Consider the following 21,474-nt stretch of genomic DNA (forward strand, 5'->3'; position numbering starts at 1 on the left):
AGGACAACATGTGTCCTTAGGAGGGATAAAATTCCATTGACCAGGGCAAACTGGAGCACCTCTGCACAAAGTCTCTATCCTGCTGCCCAGGGTACCAGCATCCCCCCTTAGCACAGAGTTCCTTGCTGCCTTGGTGCACCTGTATCCTCCTGGAACACACCTCACATGCACCAGTTTCAGACACCAGCACTGAAAGCAGATGCCCTGAAACCTCTGGACCATAAAAACTCATCTGACATCCTACCTGCTTCTTCTCATCGTAGCTCTCAGCCCAGGACGTGCTGGTGGGTTTATATGTCTCTGGCAGCCCCACACTGAGATGTGGGGAAGGGAGATTTTCCCACGGGTGCTCCTGCTTCCCCTGAAGCAGCTGGATACACCCATCAGGAAAGGCTCAGGGTTTTTTTCCCATCGGAAAGAGCCTTTGCTGGAAAAGGTCTTGTTTCCCAGGGCTTGCAGCCAAACCCACAGTGATGGAGGGGATGACATGCAGTCACAAGAATCTGCTGTCCCAGGGGGTGTTGGAAGGCTCTGCTGAGGGTTGCCCAGCCCTCCAGGTGATGCATCCCCTAGCTTTCGGGCACCTGGATGCTCTTCCAGCCTGTCCGCTGGGAAGTGCTCCATTCGTTCCCCTGTTTCCATCGTCTGGGCTAAAAAAAGCCATAGCCTCCCTGCAAACCTCACAGGAAAGGGTGTCAGCTGTCATGTGAGTGACGGAAACTGTTCCTGTTGCTCTACAAGTGCCCATCCAAGATGCTCACCAGCTCCAAGCCCTTTCCCATCCCAGCTAAGGGACCCTTTCCCTCTCTCCCACTGCAGGATGGTGGCTGTCACCTTGCTTGTGTTCTCCACCTTGGTTTTTCAGACCCAATTTCTGGTTTGTGTGATTTTGGCATGTCCAGGAGCATGATTCTCAAGAGTTTCAAGAAAATGAACAGACCTGAAGATGGTTTACTGGCAGGTTTGTGCTCCCTGATTCAGCTAGAGTTCAGAGATGAGTCAGGCAGTGGCAAACAGTCTGGCGGGGGGTGTGCGGGGGCTGCGTTAATCAGCCTGTCGCAACCTCACGCTACTTAAAAAAACAGGCTTACGACACACCAGTGCCTTGGCTCTGGTGAGGTCTGCCAACACTGGGTGCCCCGTGCCATGGCTTGCTGGGGCTCTGGCTGAGCAGTTCAGGGAACATCCATGATGGTCCTTGGTGGCTCCAGCCAGCACATGTCCACTGCTTAGTGGTGTCTTTAGCCCTTTCACCACCATCACCGCTATCTCCCCCAACTCAGCTTCATTAGGTGGCTTCAAGTGGCAACCTGAATCTGCTGCTTGCTCACCAGGCTGTGCTGGAGGGAGCCAATGCCTGGGCTTATCGGATGAGCATGAGGAGAAAACACCAAAACACCATCCCCTTTGTGTTTTCATCTGTGACTTTCAACCACTTCTCATCCGAGAAGCAAAAGTCACCCATGCCAAGCTGTGGGCAGCTGCTCCCTCGCAGCAACAGCCCACAGAGAGGCTGGCTGCAGTGATGATGTTTATTGCAGAGGGAACCTGACGGTTAATTAGATATTGCCCTGTGATGTTTTTTAACTGCTCCATCCCTGCAGACCCCACATTAACCTCACATTAAATTCATCTCTACTAAAGTACTGCTGCTGCCAGTTCTCACCAAGGACCTTTGGCTTTCCCCTTTCCTGAGAAGCCAGCAAGCAGAGAGGGAAGCAGGGTGAAGGACTGGCACACAAGTCCTTCTCCTTAATTATTTCAGTATGTGGCTGTGGGAGCCCAACACTGGAAGCAGTGTGTTGCTTCATGGCCAACTTGGCCAGGACTCGAGGGATAACAAGCCCCTACATGAACCCAGGAGCTGTGAGTATCTGTAGACATTGCCATGTTCCCCAGTGTCTGGATAATGTCCCAAAAATCAAGGAGCTGGGGTAGTCTTTATCTAGCATTCCATAGGGACATCCCTGGAAGTTGCCTCATTGTTGGTGGGAAATGTACTACCTGGAGGGACAGTGCAATAAATCATCCCCTGGCAGGAGAAGGAGGTTTGGCACGTGCATATGTGATCTGAAAACACTCGTCCTGCTCCCCTCCCGCCTCTTTCCTTCTCAATACTGCACTGAGAATGGAAAATGTGCTGGCAGTCATTAGCATCTCCCTGGAAGAAGCGCATTTGCTGGCCGAACTTCAAACCCCAGTTCACCAGCAACCCCCGGACCTTCTCCAACATGCAGCTGTGAGCTTCATGGAAAGCCAGAATTTGCTGCAGAAAGGGAGTTGTGAGGTTGGCTTGGGTCAGGTTTTTTCATTGTCAGAAATCCAGTTTTCTTTCTAAAAAGAAAATAAGAAGCCCCAAAGGGGTGGAAACTGTTCCACCCAAGGTGGCACTGGGAGGAGGACAGCACCAGCTGTTGAAAGAAACCACTAGATTCACAGCTCTTCAGTCCTCACAGGAGCGTGGATGGGGAAAAAAACCCAACAACTAAAAATAACCAAAAAAAATTGCCAAGAAAGAAAGCAGGTGTGGAAATGCTGCCTTGGCTTCAGTTTTCTGGCAAACTCTGCTGCCAGGGCACAGGGTGCCAGGGAATCATGGCGTGAATGTGCCTTTGAAGGAGCAGCAGCAAGAGGTTTGGGGTTATCTTTTATTTTGGACACTAGTGGTGTGCATTTGTGGACCAAAAAGTCCTGCAGAGAAATCCTTTTGAGTTGTGTTTTCCTGGTAGAACCAAGCATCTGGCTGTGTCCCCAGGAGATATGGGTCCCAAGATGCCGTCTCCTGCATCACCCATGGGGTTCAGCTGCAGAAATCAATACAGGCAAAAGCAACAACCCCAAAAAGTCCCAGCAACCAACCAGGATACATAGGATGTCCAGGATCCCAAGGGATGGCCGATTCACTGGGCATGCTGGCACCTGCCTTTCCGTGGAGTGAAAAAACAAGTTGCTAAGTCACAGAAAAACCATGAAAGCAAAACCACAGAGCCCCAAAGCGCCTCTGAGTCATTCCCCCAGCCACTACTGTGGCCCCACAGCCCTCCAAAACTCACCAGCACCTGCAGCTGGCTCCAATCTGCTGAGCCACACTTAGCCCACTGGACAGTACGTATCACGCTGCCATACAGGTGCTGGCAGCACCTTCCAGGAGCCAAAGCCCCTGTGTCAGAGTTGGGCAGGGTTATGAGTAGTAGTCACTGTGAGCAGTGGTGACTGGTCACACCAGCTCAGCATCCTCTGCCGAGCCAAAAGCGAGCAGCACCCCCCACTCAGCAGCACTGCTTGGCAGCCAAAATACTTCCTTCCCCTCTTTGCTGTCACATTGCCTGTACTTTTTACTATTATTATTTGAAATGGTGAAAAATAGGCTTTAGAAACGTGAATGGAGATGAAAGATTCACAGAAAGCACTACTAGGATTAGTCACCGGTTGTAACATCTCTGTTGACATTAGTCACAGAGGTTGGCTGCGTGGCTCTTAAAATTAAATCCCTGCTGGGTTTTCAGGTTTTGGGTTGTCCTAGGGAGACCTTTCGGTAACTTTTCTTCAGTGCTGGGCAAAAGCTGGCAGCTGCCTCCCTGCACACATGACACAGTGGCAGCAGCCGTGAGGGGTGTGCTGTGGTGGGTGAAGGGCAGGATTTAACCCCACTAACCAAGTAATTTCCCTGTTTGTGGTGAAGATGGGAAGATGGAGAAGGGATGAAATGTACAGAATGGAGCTGGGGTGGCACCGGGCCCCAGTTGCGGTGCCAACAGAGGTCACTGTTGCTGAAAAATTGTGATACCTAGCCAGAAAGGGGAACTTAGGAGTGAGTTTTGAACACCAACTGTGCTCCAGCAGCCATGAGCCCACCACACTGGGGACCTCCAGCACCAGTGGCAAAGCCCCCAGGGTGATGCACAGGACAGCAAAGCCAGCTTGGTGGTGCATGGGATGGGCTGAAGGAGCCGTGCTCTCACCCATAGCCATAGTGGAGACCTCTGTGGGTGAGATTAAAAGTAAAAAGATAATGAGGAGGAAAGGAAACAGAGTGTGGAGCTGGAGGGGAAACATGCTGCCACGGGATGTCTCCAAGGACAAAAGCTGAGTGAGGGGTGACCCCAGGCCCCTGAAAGGCATTCCTCAGACTGCTAAACCAGAGGAGCAACCATATGAACACATGAGCAGAAAATAGCAGGCATGGTTTGGAATGCATTAGATGAATGTGGGGTTTTTTTCTCATGGCAAAAAAAGTGGAAGGACCCCAGGAGTGGCAGGAGGGCATCTTCTCTCAAAGCCCAAGAGAGAGCATGCAAAGAGCTCACAAGAGCAGCAGCACAAAAATAAACCTCCAAGAAAAGTGACTAAGCACCCTGGGTACTGACACAAGAGGAGATCGTTCCTCATGTTCAGCTGTGTCAGGTTCCTGCTGGGAGCTGCTGCCCACAGTTATCCCAGCACGGCACCTTGGCGTAGGAGGGAAAGACTCAGTGGTGCTGCTGATGGGTGCCAGAGAGCCTCCATATCCCATCTTCCTGCCCAAGCAGAGCTACCACCCTCTGCAAAGTGCTCCAAGGGGCTGAGCAGCCCCAAGGACACTCCAGGAGCTGGGGAGGCTTTGGGATAGTGGGCATGGGTCATTGTGCCAGGAGAGGGGAAACGCTGCGGAACAACTTTCTGCTGAACAGAGAGGTGGTTCCCATGTGCTGAGACTGCCCTTGGAGTCTCTCAACCCCCACCAAAGTTCTCCCACCACCCCACTGCAGACAGGACTCCCCAGGCAGAGGCCCCCACATACTCCACGGCTGCTGAGGGACCCGCAGCAGGATGAAGAAAAGCCCCAAACCCACCCAGCAGCTTGTGAGAACATGGCCCAAGCAAGCGTGAGGAGTTCATAAGGCGTGACAAAAGATCACGGCCAGCAGCTAAAGCAGCCAGCGTCGTAAACTGCTCGCACCAAATAGCACCTTACCCTGGCAGGCTGGGGGACTCCGGGACCGAGGCAGCCTCCCTGGGCCGAAGGGAACGTGGGGATCTCCACACGGGGTCAGGAGAGCAAAGCTGGCATTCGTAACGGGCGCCAGGCACCCCGAGCCGAAACTCCCCCACCGCTCTGCTCAGATCATTGGTCCAGGCTGCGGCGGCGGCTGCTTTCAAATTCTGATAAAGCTTAAAAAGGAAACAGGAAGCCTCTCGGCTCTTGACTTTACGCAGCTCAGGAGACTCTCGCACACCCATGCACTCTCCTTCCTACGCCCACGGCTGAAACAATGACAAGGTGGTGGTAGAGCTGTGGTTGTGCTCCCGGCATGAAGTTGGACCCTGGAGCATCCTAATCCTGGCTGCACAGGGAGATGCTTTCTTCAGCCCCAGTGAAGCTGCTCTTTGCCCCTCCTTTCAGGGGCTTAACGCCAGTTTTGCTTTTACATTTTGTTTGTGGTCAGCTCTTCACCTTCTAGCTTGCTGAGCTACCATGCTCCTGATGGAGCCTGGACTACGAACATCAGGCACAAGACTCTGGTCCAAAAATCCTCTGAATGTAAGACAAAACCTCTGCTACTCAGGAAGAGAGTGACAAATATCAGCCCACCTTCAGTACAGGTTTCTCAGCTTTTCACTCAACTTCCAGAATTTACATGTACTGCCTTTTCTCCCCCCAAAAAAGTAACAGAGCAATTAATTCTGTCTTGGGGTAGCAGGTTTAGGAAGTTAAAAGCATTTGTCCTCAGAAAAGGCAGGGGTGGAGAGCTGCAGAAAGCAGTTTCATTTGCTTTGGGAAGTGAGTGCTTAACACCCACATTTCCCTAATTTAGAGGGAAGAAAACTTCTGCAAGCTGCACCAAGGTTGGGGGGCATACACGCAGCCCTGAGCTCAGGGGAAGGAACATCCACGACCACACAGCCACACCTCATGGCTCCCAAGTTTTCCATGCTTGTTAACAGCTTTATATACTTCACAAAACAAGGAAGGTACCTTTGGCTATGGGTGATTTGTGCTTTGTTTTTATTTAAAGGACTAAACCCCAACGTGTTTAGGCTCCAGCTATCAGAGGCACTGCAAGGTGTGGAATGCAAACTCTTGCTCTGCTCTGTGCAGGAGTTTCCCTCAGGACCTATCCCTCTGGCCCCTGTTGTTTGTGTCATGCTTCTTTGCAACCCCTGTCCTAACAGCAGCAGAATAGGGGAGACTGTCACCCTAAAGTGATGCTGCTCCAAAGCAATTGCCTTTGAGCTGTTTGTCCATCACACTGATTGAAGACTTAACCTCCTCCTGAAATAAAATACTGAGTTTTCATCTTGTTTCCTTGGGCACAGATAAAGCAATGTCTTAATGGCTTAAAAAGAAGGATGAGGGTTGGGATTTGTCATGGATTGCACATAGCTGGAGCTTAGCCAGGCCATTTAGAAAACCTTGCTGAATATACATTAATCATGGCAGGTTTTTTAGGTTGCTTTTTTGTTTTTAATAACATTTATAAAGATTGTAATTTCTCTTTACTTCTGCTTGCTTCATAATCATTCTTCCTCCACCAATTCATCCTCTCTCTAAAATCTTTTGGCTTCACTACTTGAGGGTTTGGAAAAATGAGGGACCAACCTCAGCATAAATCCCATGGTGTAAGACCAAATTTGAAGCTTCAGAGCCCAACAGGTTGGCACTGGTTGCTTTTTGGGTAGTAATCAAACTCTTGTTACTTGAACTAATGGCACCTGGTCTGTGATAAATTAAGTCAGAACAAACATGCAACCAGCACTGCTCCAAGTTCAGTGCTCTGGCGAAAGAGATCAGGCAGCCCACCAGAGGTAAAGGCAACACAGATGGATGTCCAATTATTTAAATTGCCTGTGAGTAGTTTCAGTTCTTGCCCAGACATAACGTAATGTGGTGGAGGCAGGTGTTTTCTCAGCACCCACTGACTAATTGCAGAACAAAGTTTAGAAAAGAAAACAAACAAACAAAGAAAGAGATGTAAACAGCACAGTGATGAGTCAGAGCACTCACAGTGCATGTAGGCTAGAGAGGAGACAAAGTTGCCTTTATGAGACAAAAGCTAATAAATCCTGTGAATGAGACTGAAAGTTGATTCCAGTTCTTGAAAAGCACAGTCGGCACAAAGCAAGCAGCATGGAGAGTCACTTGTGCTCCCTTCCAAGCCCCGGAGTTGATAAAAAAAGCAAGTTTGGTGTCTTCTGGGCTGCCTATCTCCTACATCTCTAGCACCTCTGGAAGTGGATTTTGATATATTGCACAAAAAGAAGTTAAAAAACAAGGAATTGTTTGGGTCCCAGCCAAGGCCTTTTCAGAACTCACCACAAAAAGATATATTTGTAAACACCCCTTCGTTACAAAAGTAAATTTATTATTAGTTCACTTTTACAGGTTTTTAATTCACTGTAACAACTTATAAATTACTCCTGGTCCTAGTCGTCTCATCCAGGGTCCAGTTTGAAGTCTGTTGTTTGAGAAGTGACAAAACGTATCACTTTTTACCTGGTTCTGAACAGCAGTGTCACACCACACAGCTCGCTCTGCTGCAGAAGGAATGCTGTGGCCCTACAGCACCATGGACTGTGGATTTGCGAGCAGCAGCGGAGCGAGTCGGAGCAAGGCGCGAACCGGCACATTCAGCTGCTTGAACTTCAACAGCAGCTCAGAGAAGCTTGTGCTTCCTAAAGAGAGGAAAGAAAGAAAATCAGCATACACTGGCCTGTGGGAAGCCTTTCAGCAGCAGATTCCTCTCACCACTGAGGTGGTAGCATTCATGTCACATTACTAAGCAAGCTACAGAGCTCCTCAAATCAAAGTCCCACTGCGTTTCTTGTGTGACCTGAGAAAGCTCAGGCAAGCAGAGGGCTACTGGTATATCCCCACGGTGGGATGATGGAGGGCAGGAGAAAAGTGAAAGGGCCCAAAATTTCCCTGGATCCCAAGTCAGATGACCACTGGAAACCTAGAAAAGCAGGTGATCCCTCTGACTAGGTGCCTGTAGGAAAGAGATTTAAGGATATTCAGGATATTGCTGGCCCAACAAAAAGAACACTTTCCCCTGTGACAGCTCATCTGCTCTGGTTCTGCTGCCCCAGAAGACATGCAGGTCAGGAAACAGCCAAGACTTTTTTTATGCAGGCTAAGTCTGGCTTTACTCCTGCATAAAGCTTCTACCTTTTCTGTCCCAACTCTAGACAATTATCAAAGAATAAAAAAGGATGGAACTGCTTTCAGAGGGAATGCATGCTGTCACAGGATATACAGTCATGTAATCACAGAACAATTTGGGTTGGAAGAGACTTTAAAATCATGTCCAACCATTAACCCAGCACTACCAAGACACCACTAAGCCACGTCAACCAGCACCACATCTACATGTCTCTTCAGTCCCTCTAGGGCTGGTGACTCTTCCCCTTTCCTGGGCAGTCTGTTGCAGGGCCTTCTTGAAGGGAAGAAATTGTTCCCAATATCCAACTTAAACCACTTGTGACACAACTTGAGGCCGTTTCCTCCTGTCCTATGGCTTGTCTTTGGGAGAAGAGACTGACTCCCATCTTGCACCAACCTCCTATCAAGGAGTTGTAGACAGTGATAAAGTCTCCCCTCATACTCCATGTGGTTTATGAGGCCAAACCCAGGACCCCATGTCCATGCAAGCCCAGAGCACTGCCCGGCACTCTAGCCTCACCTTCCAGGCCTCCAGCAGCCAGCTGAGCTGGCGTTGGGACAGAGTGGTAAATCAAGAAGCAAGCCAACACGCTCAGCTGAGACTCTTCCACAGGCTGGCCACTTAAGTAGGAATGCAGAGAGATGTCTCCTCCAGCTGTAACAGACAAGACAGTCATGAAGTTTGGGCAGAATTTGAGGGAGGAAACAGAAGTGCAAGACAACAGCATTTCCATGGAGAAAGCCTGCTGAAAAGAGTCTCCATCTCTCCACACTGAATCATGATTACAGCTGCACGATTGAAGTTATCATCTCTGTACCTTGAAGCCACTGATCCAAAACATTATCAATGGTGCACTTCATCACAGGCAGAAATTCAGAGTTCATGAAGAGCCCTCGGTTTGGATTCCTGCTCATCCTCTCCTGGTGGCTTCTGGAACTGAAAAATTCTAGTACCAGCTTTATCTGCCACAGCTCAAATGTCTCAGACATTTCTCTTCTTTCCAATCTCCTCACAGCCTGACAGAAAGGAGACACAAAGCAATGGGGACAATGTGAACTGGAGAAAGAAAGAAACATTGCTATTGTAACCGTGAGGTAAATGAATCCTCAAACCTCACTAGGCCACAGGCTGCCCTTCTGAGGGCCTATCAAGAAAAACTGCCAGCTAATGTTGCCGGGGTCATTTCCATTTTCATTAATTTGCTTTTGAAAATGCTTAGCTTTAAAGAAGAAAGAATTTACTCCACCTGATCTATTGCTATGTACGTGGGCAGCATCTCAGGATTTTCTTGGGTAACACACTCGTAAAGGATTGAGGAGAAAAGATCCAGGATTTCCTGTTTCTGATAAAAGACACATGTTTAACAACGCACACAAGCTAGATACAACTTAATTTGGGGTTCTTGCATTGCTTATGTTTCCTTCCATTAAAGATAACCCATGCACTCATGTTGCATAAATAGCAGTTTGCTTTCAGTCTTGGGCTTGTAAAACCTCAGTGTAACACAGCTGTATTTCACTCCCTCCCATAAGTCATTTTGTGCAAAGAAATACAGTGCAAAGCACCCCAATTCTCCTGAATTGACTTCATGTGAATGCTTCAGGACACTGAGCAGAGCTCTTGGTATTTGTTAAACACCTTCTCTAATGGATACAAGTGGTGTAGACAAACTGGCAGCAACTGTGATACAACCAGTGGGAAACAAAGAAAGAAACCAACCCCACGAAAACTACAGGGTCAATGTTGTTTTACACCTTTGTATTACAAAACTTTCCTTAGAATATTCCCTGTCTTCAGTACTTTGAGGGCTGAATTCTGTTCCTCAGTTTAATGTAGGCTTTTTCCACCTTTTCACAGAATCACAGAAACATTCAGGTTGGAAAAGACCCTCAGGATCACCAAGACCAATCCATAACCCTACTCTACAAGGTTCACCTCTTAACCATATCCCCAAGCACCACATCCAAATGACCTTTAAACACATCCAGGGTTGGTGACTCAACCACTTCCCTGGGCAGCCCATTCCAATGCCTGACCACTCTTTCCCTGAATATTTTTTCCTAATGTCCAGTCTAAACCTACCCAGTCACAGTTTGAGGACGTTCCCTCTTGGTCTATCACCAATTACGTGTGAGAAGAGACTACAGCACCAACCTCTCCACAAGGTCCTTTCAGGAAGTTGTAGAGAGCAATGAGGTCTCTCCTCAGCCTCCTTTTCTTCAAACTAAACAGCCCCAGCTCCTTCAGTTTTTATTCATGCTATTCCACCTCTAGGTATCCTACCTGGCCCATGTTCACTGTTGGTTTACAGAAGTAATCAGCAAATGAAAACAGAGCCGGATCAGAAGTGAAAGCTGAAATTGCTTCTGGCTGAAAAACAGAGCAAAAAGCATGCTTAAAATGAACTTTTTGGTTTTATTGCATAAACGGAACAATTTATACCCAATCCTTCCTTCCCCAGCACACCAGCAAGAAGACTTGAACCTACACAAAGCACACGGTGGGCAAACTGTGCTTGACACTCCTGCCTGCCCACCACAAACGTACACTCAGGTAGCTGCTCTTAGCTTAAGCTTATCACACCCCTGCGAAAGCCACCAGGCCTTCTTTTCCTCAGCCAACCTTCAGCACCCAGAGCTAAGTGCTGGAAAAAAGCAACACAGCATGACCTGCCATGCTTCCCTCAGCCTTGCTAGAGGCAGCATTCCCATCAGGAAAGCAGTTTGGGAAGGATACCTTGAATGCCCGAGCCTCAGAGTTTCGGTGGGTAACAGTCTGTGCCAGTAGACTGCGCCAGCCCATTGGGTCCTCCTTGTAGGAGAGCTGCCCAGCTCTCAGCTTCACGTACAAGACACCACCCTTTGACAGAATCGATCTGAAATAACGACAATGCTTTTTCAATCGATGTGAGGCAGATCTGCAAAGGAAATGCAGCCTCCAATTGCCCCTATACCATAGTATCCCTGTTTAGGCTTTGTTCCGATTATTTTAACCCTGCCCCACTTGTGTATACATAGGAATTTTAGTGTCTTCAGGCAGGGTGGCATCAAACAGTGATGTGATGGCAGGCAATGGTGATGAAAAAGGCATAAGCCCTATTTAAAAGGAAGAAATTGACTCTGAGGGTGGTAAGACACTGGCACAGGTTGTCCAGAGAGGTAGTAGATGCCCCATCCCTAGAAAGATTCCAGGTCAGGTTGGATGGGGTTCTGATCTAGTTGCAGATGTCCCTGCTCACTGCAGGGGGTTGGACTAGATGACCTTTGAAGGTCCCTTCTGATCCAAACCAGTTTTTGATTCTATGAGATAAGGAATATAACTCCCTGAAGCCACTGCAGATTCTTGTTACTCTTTAAGAATGAGATCCCAGCAACAGGGAAACCATGAAAGTTGGCAACCACAGCTTTAAAGGTGTGCTGCGATGAAAAAAAAAACCAACAACAACAACAAAAAAAAAACAACACCACCCTGTAACAAACCCAAAACCCCACCAAACCCTGCTGTTGCTGAGCAAGCCTATAGACAAAAGCAAATTGAAGTTATGCCACTGCCAAGCTGCTGCACGTTCACCTGATTTAGAGTATCAGTTTCACCGTGAACTGTAGGCACTGGGTTGAATAACTTAAATCCTTAAAATAACAAAATTATCTGTATTGAAACTACTTAGCAATTCACATGTGGTAAGAGAGGGAAAATGGTTTCTCACGTGTCTATTTTTCTCCTGCCACACCCAGGTTCCTGTAATTTTAAAGGGCTGGGGACAAAATGTAATGTGAGAGATGACAGATTCAAAGGATCACTTTTGGGGCCCTTGCTACAGGGAAGTACAAGTGCAGAGATGGGTAAAGAAGCTGAAGGGTCTGGAGAACAGGTCATCTGTGGAGTGCCTGAGGAAACTTGGGTGAAGAAGAGACTGTCTCTCCTCTACAACTCCCTGAAAGGAGGTTGTAATGAGATTGGGGTTGGCCTCTCTCTAAAGTAACAAGTGAGAAGAAAAGAGGAAATGGCCTCAAGTTGTGCCATGAAAGGTTTCGATTGGGTATCAGAAGAAAGTTCTTCACTGAAAGGGATTGTCAAACACTGGAGTAGACATCCCAGGGAGATGGCTGAACCACCATGCCTGGAGGTGTTTAAGAGACAGTACTAAGGGGATATGATTTAGCACCAGACTTGGTAGATAATGGCTGGACTGGATGATCTTAAAGAACCATTCTATGATTCTACAACATGGAGACCCAGAGGAAAGGTGACACCAAAGGCTGAAGCTGGCTTTTGCCATTGCTGGTATAGCAGCTCAATCAGCATATGCATCCTGATATTGGGGGATCTGCACTCCAGCTCAGTCCCATTTGTCATCTTTAAAGGCATGGAGCAATTGATGCTGCATTGTTTAATTTAATCTCAATAGTGGCATTTAAATTAACTCAAAAACCCCCATGTGACTATGAAAGATGCAGCCGGCTACTTGTACACTACTCAGAGTGAAGAGTTACACCATAGGTTAAGCCCAAAGATGAGTATGATTTTGGCCACAGATCCTGTATTCCGGTAAGATTTCTGTTTTTCAGAGTAAAAATGCAGTAAGCAGTGCTTTGTACACTTCACGTAACATGAGAAAAAAAATAGTATTTCACAAAGCAGTGACAGTTAGCCAACTACTCTATCAACAGTCTGGGAAACATGACATCACACCGACTCAAAACTAAACTAAAACCATGAGTTCAAGAAGGTTTCTGATGGTGCTCAATCCCACTACCAATATCTGTGGTTTTACTAGCAGGTTTTCCCCTGCCCTGTTTTTTGCATGAATTATTCACATCAATATGTGAAACCAACTACGCAGTTTCTTTCTTCACCCTTAAAGTGCTGTCAAATGCACAACAGCGGAACGCTCAAAGCCAGAATTCTTTCCAACCTGTAGGTGTCATAAGCACAGGAGGTTTAAAAACCAGAAAATAATTAAAAAGTGTTACTACAAGGTCATTATTCAGTCAGGCATTGTAAAGAATACTTACTCTAGGTGATTCGTTCCCTTGCTTAAATCTATTAGTAATTCCCAGTACCGTGGTCCCTTCACTCTGATCTGTCAAGGTAAGCATTTTTATTACTAGATATAACCAGAATCATAAAATTAAAGAAGAATTTTCTACAGTTCTTTCTGGGCCCTTACAAAAACATGTGCCCTTTTATAGTGTCACCCTCCCAAGAAACTCAGAAGAGCACCTAGCTTTGCCTGTCCTACAGTCCTGGAACAAGGAACAACCTGCTACGTCAAGATCTGATTAGACTAGATCAAAGAGAAGCTATTGGCATAACTTAACTCGTGCTCCATAATGACAGAATTTGTCTTTGAAGCCATTAATATGGGACAGCATTGTGTAGAGTCTGGCTAAGATTGGACAGAGAACCAAATAAAAGTCACTCTCTGTGTTTGTGACATAACACCTGGGTGACTGAATTCCTCATCAAAATGGAAACTTCCTTTACCTGCTTCAGTAAGTGAAGCTCTGGAAGAAGCGTGGGTGCCATCAGCTCCTCGGTGGCTTCTGCATACCACTGCGTGCCCTTCAAAATGCCACCAGTAGTCACATATTAGTAAAGTTCATTTTTGTGTGAGAAGAAAGAAAACCTGCATCTTATTTATAACAACTCCCTTGACAGAAGTCAGCCAGTTTCTGTTCCTGAGTGCTGAGTAAATACACAACTTAACATTGCCTTTAATGTCAAGAAACAAATAAGCCTAAGTTGAAGATGTATTTCCCATAGATGGATCAACACATAACATTCTGCAAACCAGGCAAAACTCAACTGAAATCTTTGCTAGAACAAGGTATCTGTGCTATAGCTCTTCTACCCTGAAATTCCAAGACTCCTTTCTTTAGTCCTTCCATGAGCATTTCCTGCCTCACATAAGCCTGTACAAAATAAATCCCGCAGAAAGGACTCCTCCAGAAAACACACAACACAAACACCAAGGAGAAACATGAAGATGTCTGTTTCAGCAGATTTAGGACAAGGTTTTTAAAACCACAGGTGGTTCCAACCACCTCTGTGCCTTTGAAAGTTTTTCCTCTTATGAACAGGAGAACTATGATCCTAGGTCTGTCATTACACACTTCACCGTTTGAAGACCTGAAAATAAACCCAAGGCTGATGGCCGCAATGACAATTTGGTCTGTTAAGATTCCTCAGTTGTATACCACACCTTCCCAAAGGCCTTTGCTTGTCATTGCCTCCTGCACACATACCTTGTAGGTAACCTCAATCAGTGCATAACAAGGAGCGTTTGAGTCCACGTCAACTGGTGTTAAGAGCCTTGGCTCTGCTGCCAGCACATACAAGTGACGCAAAGCCTGCAGGTGGTACCTGTGTGGGGGAATAAGGGACTCAGCACCATGCAGCACAAGCAGAGATTGGTCCCCAGATACCAAACTACACACAGCTCAATAACCAAATACAGCTGTGGATTAAGCTGAAATTTGTAGCAGTGTCATAGGTTTATGTTTTATTTTTAACCTGTATGGGTTGGCTAACAGAACTGGACCTAATGTCTGTAATTCTGTGATTCCATGACTCTTAACTAAAACTGATTGAAAGTCACAAATGGACAGATACTGCATGAGATCCTTCTCAGGTGAGCAAACTGGAACACTCGAGTCGGGGGGCACAGACAGTGCAGAGCCTCAAGAAACCTGCTTGCACTTCCTGACTGATCAGAGATCACCACCATCATCTTACATCTTCCCTTCTCTTGTTTTCCACTTTTTTGGTAGGTTTCCCTCCCCCACAAAAATTGTTTACAGAGCACCTAGGTAAAGATTCTTTAAGAAAAATGCTTCTAGATAACCTCTTTTGAAAGATGATTTAGCTTAAGGAAATACGAACCCTAGCAAGCCCTTACCGATTGTCCGTGCTGTGAACAGGGAAGTGAGGGTACAGAGCACAAAGGAGAGCAGCAATTGAAGAATTTGAAGTGCTCAGTGAGTATCTGTTAAAAAATATTTATTAGTTTTCATGCTGACTGGCCAGTAGCACAGGTGTTCAAAGTATTTTTGTGTTTCAGGGAAGGGAAGGCAGCAGCAAAATGCATAAAGGAAAGAAATGGACACACGTTCCTACAGCAATAAAAAAAAAATTACAACATAGTGGTAAGAAATAAGACACAAGGCAGAAGCATTTCTACAGTATTTCAGTAATGCAGTATCTAGAAAACAAAGAACTTTTATTTACAATAAGAAACATCTTTATGCATTCCTATGTTACTAAAAAATAATAATAAAAATTAAGGAATTCATACCCTGCTCCACTTTTTTGCAGAAGTGTCAGAAGAAAGATGGACAAGGATTGGGGTGGGCAGAAGGTGGAGGGAAAGGGAGGAGGGGGAAAGGTCTTTGGAAATGGCAAGTTACCTTCCTCCTCCCAAGAAGAGAAGCCCCAAAGCCATGTGGTGAGCCAGATGGAAGCCATAGTTCATCTCTCCACCTGTCTTCTTATGCATGAAACGGCAAAGCTGAAGGACTTTCAGGTTTCCAGAGCCAGCCATCACCATGGCAAGAGACAGCAGCAAGACACTCAAGCATGTTTCAAGATTATAGTGACCTGTCTTCAAGTAGAATAAGGAGAAGCATTCTTACACTTCTGTGGTCAAACACACGCTTCTGGTTGGTTTAAAATGCTGCTTTCTACCCCATGGGTTCAAAAACCACATTCCACAGAATCAGGGAGAGCAGAGGAACAGCAAAGTCCTGAACAAAAATAATTCACAGCCCTGCCACATTCTGTAAACATCCTGTAATACAGAAAACTCAAAGGGATGGGTTTGCTTTCATTAGGGTTTCGGTGAGGGCTATCAAAGTACTTTACACAACAGAGTCTCCTTTTTATTGAGAGAAAACCAGAAAGCACTTACTACTGAAGCTGTTGGTGCTGACAAACACTTGAGGAAATCTGTTGCATATTTGTACTGCAAAGGAAAGAAATACACACTGAACATAGATACAAACGATAGGTTACAGTTCTATGGAAATTGGAAGGAAAAAAGAAAAACCTCTTACCAAGCAGTTAAATGCTGCCAGATTTTCTGAACCAGCAAATCGAAATCCCAGTGACAAACATGCCCCAGCAATGATGTAGACATGAGCTTGCCTAATAAGCAGCATAAACAGGAAATGACTACATGTTTATCTTTTCCTCATCTGAATAAGCATCACAAACTCCTTTACAATTAAAAAAGTGAAAACAGAGAGTAAAATTCCCTAAATATCGAGGGAGATATTTTTTTTTTTGTATGCTGCTATCTCTAGAAAGAGTCCAGCTTTGTTTTTCAGAGGAAGTTTTGACATGTTACTTACGCAAGCGTTTCCAAGCTCAGGTCTTCAGATGAAGGCAGCTCTGTTGCCTGAAGTGAGATGCTGTTCTCTCTTATGATCTACAGAAAATGTAAGAGAGAAATTCATCCAGGGAAAAGTGATTAATTACCTGGAACTCTGGGCATTGAGGGTTCATAAGTGATACAAAACAGGTCTGTTTCACATGCAGGTATTTTTTTTTCCTCCCACACACTAGTGCTCCATTGTACTTCTGATCCAAAATGGTACAAATGCTCCTTATCTGGTCCCTTAAAGATTTCTAAAACAATGGCAAGACTATGTCAGAAGCACAATGTTACTGTTTGTACTCAGATATGAGAAAAAACAGAACAGGATAAGACCTCAAGAGGCCATATAGGCCATCAGTATCCTGTAGTTCTGGTAGATATTTATCTAAGTCATTTTGTATTGCTCAACTGAAGCCTCCTCATGGCAATTTTGCACCTGGCTTCTTCCTTGGGCAACGGGGAGGAAAATTGAATCCCTTTCTCTCTCTGGCACTGTTTTATGTCCTGAACAGTGGTATCCCTCCTCAATTCTCTCCTCTCTAGCATGATGATCCTATGGGAGTCTCCAATAAGGATATGGAAATCTAATGTAAAACATCACCTCTGTCATGTGAATAGGATTCATGTACATTTCTGCATGCAGTTCATGTGATTAGGGAAATGTTCACACAAAGAACAATCCAGTGAGATGTAAAATTGGAAAGTAAGCACATTAAGTGTAAATACCTACTTGAGGCACGTTGCTATCAACCCACTTGGAATTGGGCAAGATGTCATCCCACAGAATCAGGCATCGGGCTAAAGTCTAAAAAAGTGAAAACATAAGTAAGAAAAAAAAAATGAACAGCACAAATATCAATAGTATTTTTTCAATGTACTAAATTGGTCCAGAAACACAGATGGAGAAATGAAACAAAAGAAAAATCCTACCCTCAATAGAAGGAACTCAGGTTTTACAAAGTCCAGTAAATACATGGTATCTGGTGCTTGAAGCCAGTCTGCAATGGATCTGCAAAGCACAGTAAAGGAACAGGTTTTCCAGATCTTATTTCAGCAATGCAAAATACAGCAAGCCACACAATGCAGAGATGTTTAAATTGCTAGCAAAAGTTACTGCAAAATGTCTGAGCAACTCATAGAATTACAGAATCATTTTGGTTAGAAAAAACTTTTAGGATCATCGAGCCCAACTGTTAACCCAGATCACCATTAAACCACGTCCCTCAGCACCCCATCTACAAGTCTTTTAAATTCTTCCAGGGATGGCAACTCCACCACTTCCTTGGGCAGCCAATTCCAGGGCTTGACAATGCTTTTTGGGGAAGAATTCTTCACAATGTCCAACCTAAACCTCCTCAGTGCAATATGAGGCCATTTCCTCTTGTCATATTGCTCATTACTTCCACAATTCCAAGGCCAGTACCTGTTATTAGTCTTTAGGTAGATCATGGCAAGTGCAAGTGTGGCACCTGGACAAGTAACATCTACATTTATGGTGTCTCCTTCCTGTGGAAACATAAGGCAGACTTTCAGACCAGCTGACTGGGAAGGCAACCACCTGTAGTGCATTCAAAGCCACTCAGTGCATCAAGATACATGACTCTCAGACTTCTATTTTCAGCTTAGATGTGTAAAAAAACACCTGACACATACCTTGATTTGGTAACTGGGAGACTTGTGCTTCTCTCTGTGCATGCCTGCTTGGAATCGCCTGTGACCTCCAACCATGTACTGGTAAAGCTGCTCAGGAACATTGAGGTCTGACATGCCGATCAAATTACTGCCGTGCTAAGGAAAGAAGAGAGGAAATAAGGACGTGCCTTCCTGTATGAAGGCCAAAGGTCAAGGATGACACAGCTCTTATGATCTCTCCCCAGTAAATAATGATTCTTCTACTAACTGCAGTTGAAATGAAGAGGACTTACCCCCAAGCACACCATGCCTAAGGCTAGCCCAGATGCAAGTGAGTAGGACTCTCTATCAGTGCAGTACTCCATTTCTGGTCCAGGGGGACGCCCTGGAGAAAACAGAACAATAAAACTCCTCTTTTAACAATTCCAGTGAAGAAAACGTTGTTTAATTAAGCACTACATTCCTAATGAAATGAGAAAAATAAAAAAATCTGTCCCTTCTCAGGAAACTCAGGAAATTTATCAGTAGAGTTAGAAGTAATTGTCACTTAACTCATCCATCTCCAAACAGACCCCTCCAGAAGCAGTAGATGCTGAACTGGAGTTCAAAGAGAGCGAAAATGCCACCCTGCGACTGCTTATAGTTTAACTTCTCTGAACCTAGCCAAATGCTGTCAGCAGCGTCCAAAAAGCTGTTGCTAGAAAAGACTGCACATATCAAAGTACCAGAAACGTAACAGATGAATTTTAAGGGTAAGTTGTATCCCAGTCTCTATTTAATACACCACACAGTCTTTCAACTAAAGTTACATATAAACATGAACAAGAGCTTAACTGTTACAAATAAAATCACAAGAACTATGCACAGAATAAGGACAGAAGTCACATCAGAATCAACTTGTAAAGACTATTGTTTAGCAAGCCTTAAACAACAAATGGAAGAATTTAGAACATGAGGACTACATGTCTTGCAACCTAGTGAGCTAAAAAGACTATCCTTGCAAGAAGAAAGTTTTTTTTCCCACATAGCATCCCCATCTTTGGTAGCTACCTCCCGGACAGACAGGAGAAACAACAAACGCTTTTCAGTGTTGGCACCTACCTATTTCAGCAAGCAGAACTTCAGCTGTGTGCCTGTGAGCAGTACCCTGATAGACAAGGCCTATTCCTATCACGGCAGCCACCTGCACATTGTGGGGAACATCCAGCTCTGTTGAAGTTGGTGGCAGGAGGGCAGGGATGTGGATGCTCAGGAGACGTGTAATGGCCATATCCATTGTGCCCAGCTTAGCAGCAGAAACACCAAGCAACAGCCCAATGCTTGTCATCTCATGGCCCTGAGAAAGGACACAAATTTCACAGAATGGTGAATTCTGTCTTTTAGACAGAAACAAAGTCCTGCACTTCTAACATTGAAGGAGTAACTCTGACATTCTCCCACACCAGAAAACTTCCATTTCAGTGTTTCCAAGAAATCTTTTGACTTTTCTTCTCTTGCTTTGCTTAAAGAATTCGAGTCCTACAGACATTGTTGCTCATGAAGCAGGCCTCACCTTGGTCAGGTAGTCATGTATGTTGAGTGTGGCCAGTTTGGTGAGATGCCCATTGAGACCCAGAGCCATGAGAAAGCCTGCATATTCATTTGCTAGTTCAGCAATTTTGGGCTTGTTATAGACAATCCAGGCAGAGTCTATCTGAGAAGCAGGGGCTATCTTCAGGCCAGCAGCTACCCCGTTGTGAAAGCTGGCCCAGCAAGCCATGTTTGGAGGCACATCAATGTTCCCGCTGTTGAGATCAACAGTGGTGTTCCTAGGAGGAGCACGGCCTGCCAATGAGAGAATCATTAGAGCAATTAGGTGAGTTCAAATTGCTTCAGAAACAGCTCTCGGTTTTAGCAGGGTGCCAAGTAAGTTGGTAGGCAACACTTCTGAGATATTCCAGCATCAAGGAATTACTGAATTCCAGGGTTGGAAGTGATCTCTGGAGATCATCTAGTCCAACCACCCTCGTAAGCACATTTGCCTAGATTAGGTTGCATACGAACATGTCCATGTCCAGGTACATTTTGAAAGTCTCCAGGGAAGGAGACTCCACAATCTCTCTGGGCAGCCTGTACCCCCACAGGATAGAAGTTTTCCTTATGTTTGGAACTTTATGTTCTAACTTGTGCCCATTGCTCCTTGTCCTGTCACTAGCCACCACTGATAAGAGTCTGGCCCCATTCCCTTGTGTCTCACCCTTTAGATACTGATAAATCACCGAGAAGATCCTCTCTCAGTCTGCTCTTCTCAAGACCTATTTACAGCCCCAGGTCTCTCAGCCTCTCCTCAAAATATGCTTCAGTCTCTTTATTATCTTTGTAGTGTCCACTGGACTCTCTTCAGTAATTCCTTGTGTCTCGAACTGCGAAGCCTAGAATTGGACACAGTACTCCAGGGGTGGCTTCACTAGGGCAGAGTATAGAGGGGAAAAGAACATCCCTCAACCTACTGGTCACACTCCATGCACTCCAAGAGACCACTGGCCTTCTTAGCCATGAGGGCACATTGCTGGCTCACAGTGAACCTGTCCACTAGTACTCTCAGGTCTTTCTCCACATTGCTGTTTTGCAGCACGTCAGCCCCTAACCTGTACTGAGCATTGGGTAATTGCCCCCTAGAATGGAGGACTCTACCCTTGACCTTGTTGAACTTCATGAGGTTGCTTTCTGCCCAACTCTCCAGCCTGTCTGGGTCAAGCTACTACAAAAATTACAAGAGGTTCAGAAAGAAATCTCCATTACATTCTGCTAAACACTGAATTTCTTTGAAAGGAAACTAAGACCAACATACCAGTTAGATTCAGCTTAGGGATGGGTAACTGCTCCGTTGGAACAGGGTGATAGGAGAATAAAGTAAACATTCCTCGTCCAACAGGTAGTGCCATGGTTCGCTGGCAAAGCTGTAACAGCCTGTTGGAGAGATGAAAGCAAAACCAAGCTAGGTGCTTAATACATGATGTAAAATGAACTTACAGGCACTGGACAGACTGGGGTTTTTTGACAAGATCATGTTGTCTTTGATTTTTGTCTCAGTAGGCCAGACTTCAGAACTAAATATTTGGTCCTTAAACAATTAACCTCAAAGATACACTTGAGCTGACATCAGTTTCAAACTTGCCACTGTTTTTCCCTTAAAGTGAAACAAATCTGCGCTACGGACAATTCAGTAGCTGTATCAGAAACAAAGCGAAAGGAGAAAGCAAAACAAAGCTCATCAGCCTAGGGGGATCTTGCTATGACTAGTGATCACATCTAGTAATAACTTGTGTGCAGAACTAATGGTGT

The 21,474-nt window shown here is 45.5% G+C and overlaps 1 protein-coding gene across 1 annotated transcript in view; it reads right to left on the reverse strand.

The window, feature by feature from the left end:
- Positions 1-7,383: 7,383 nt before the first annotated feature.
- Positions 7,384-21,474, reverse strand: part of ANAPC1 (anaphase promoting complex subunit 1) — a 34,872-nt gene continuing 20,781 nt past the window's right edge. Inside the window, exons 26-47 of the mRNA XM_054383761.1 lie at positions 20,981-21,099; positions 19,703-19,974; positions 19,252-19,486; positions 18,444-18,535; positions 18,172-18,306; positions 17,942-18,024; positions 17,449-17,527; positions 17,249-17,323; positions 16,493-16,569; positions 16,196-16,286; positions 16,051-16,104; positions 15,551-15,744; positions 15,043-15,129; positions 14,390-14,507; positions 13,629-13,706; positions 13,157-13,224; positions 10,878-11,016; positions 10,425-10,511; positions 9,388-9,483; positions 8,959-9,157; positions 8,661-8,795; positions 7,384-7,653 (exon numbers count right to left, since the gene is read on the reverse strand). Of these exons, the coding sequence (XP_054239736.1) occupies positions 7,538-7,653; positions 8,661-8,795; positions 8,959-9,157; positions 9,388-9,483; positions 10,425-10,511; positions 10,878-11,016; positions 13,157-13,224; positions 13,629-13,706; positions 14,390-14,507; positions 15,043-15,129; positions 15,551-15,744; positions 16,051-16,104; positions 16,196-16,286; positions 16,493-16,569; positions 17,249-17,323; positions 17,449-17,527; positions 17,942-18,024; positions 18,172-18,306; positions 18,444-18,535; positions 19,252-19,486; positions 19,703-19,974; positions 20,981-21,099 (2,629 nt within the window). The 3' untranslated portion in view covers positions 7,384-7,537. The remainder of the gene's footprint in view (positions 7,654-8,660; positions 8,796-8,958; positions 9,158-9,387; positions 9,484-10,424; positions 10,512-10,877; positions 11,017-13,156; positions 13,225-13,628; positions 13,707-14,389; positions 14,508-15,042; positions 15,130-15,550; positions 15,745-16,050; positions 16,105-16,195; positions 16,287-16,492; positions 16,570-17,248; positions 17,324-17,448; positions 17,528-17,941; positions 18,025-18,171; positions 18,307-18,443; positions 18,536-19,251; positions 19,487-19,702; positions 19,975-20,980; positions 21,100-21,474) is intronic.

This window comes from Indicator indicator, chromosome 9, assembly GCF_027791375.1.
Source record: "Indicator indicator isolate 239-I01 chromosome 9, UM_Iind_1.1, whole genome shotgun sequence".
In the NCBI taxonomy this organism is placed as follows: Eukaryota; Metazoa; Chordata; class Aves; order Piciformes; family Indicatoridae; genus Indicator; species Indicator indicator.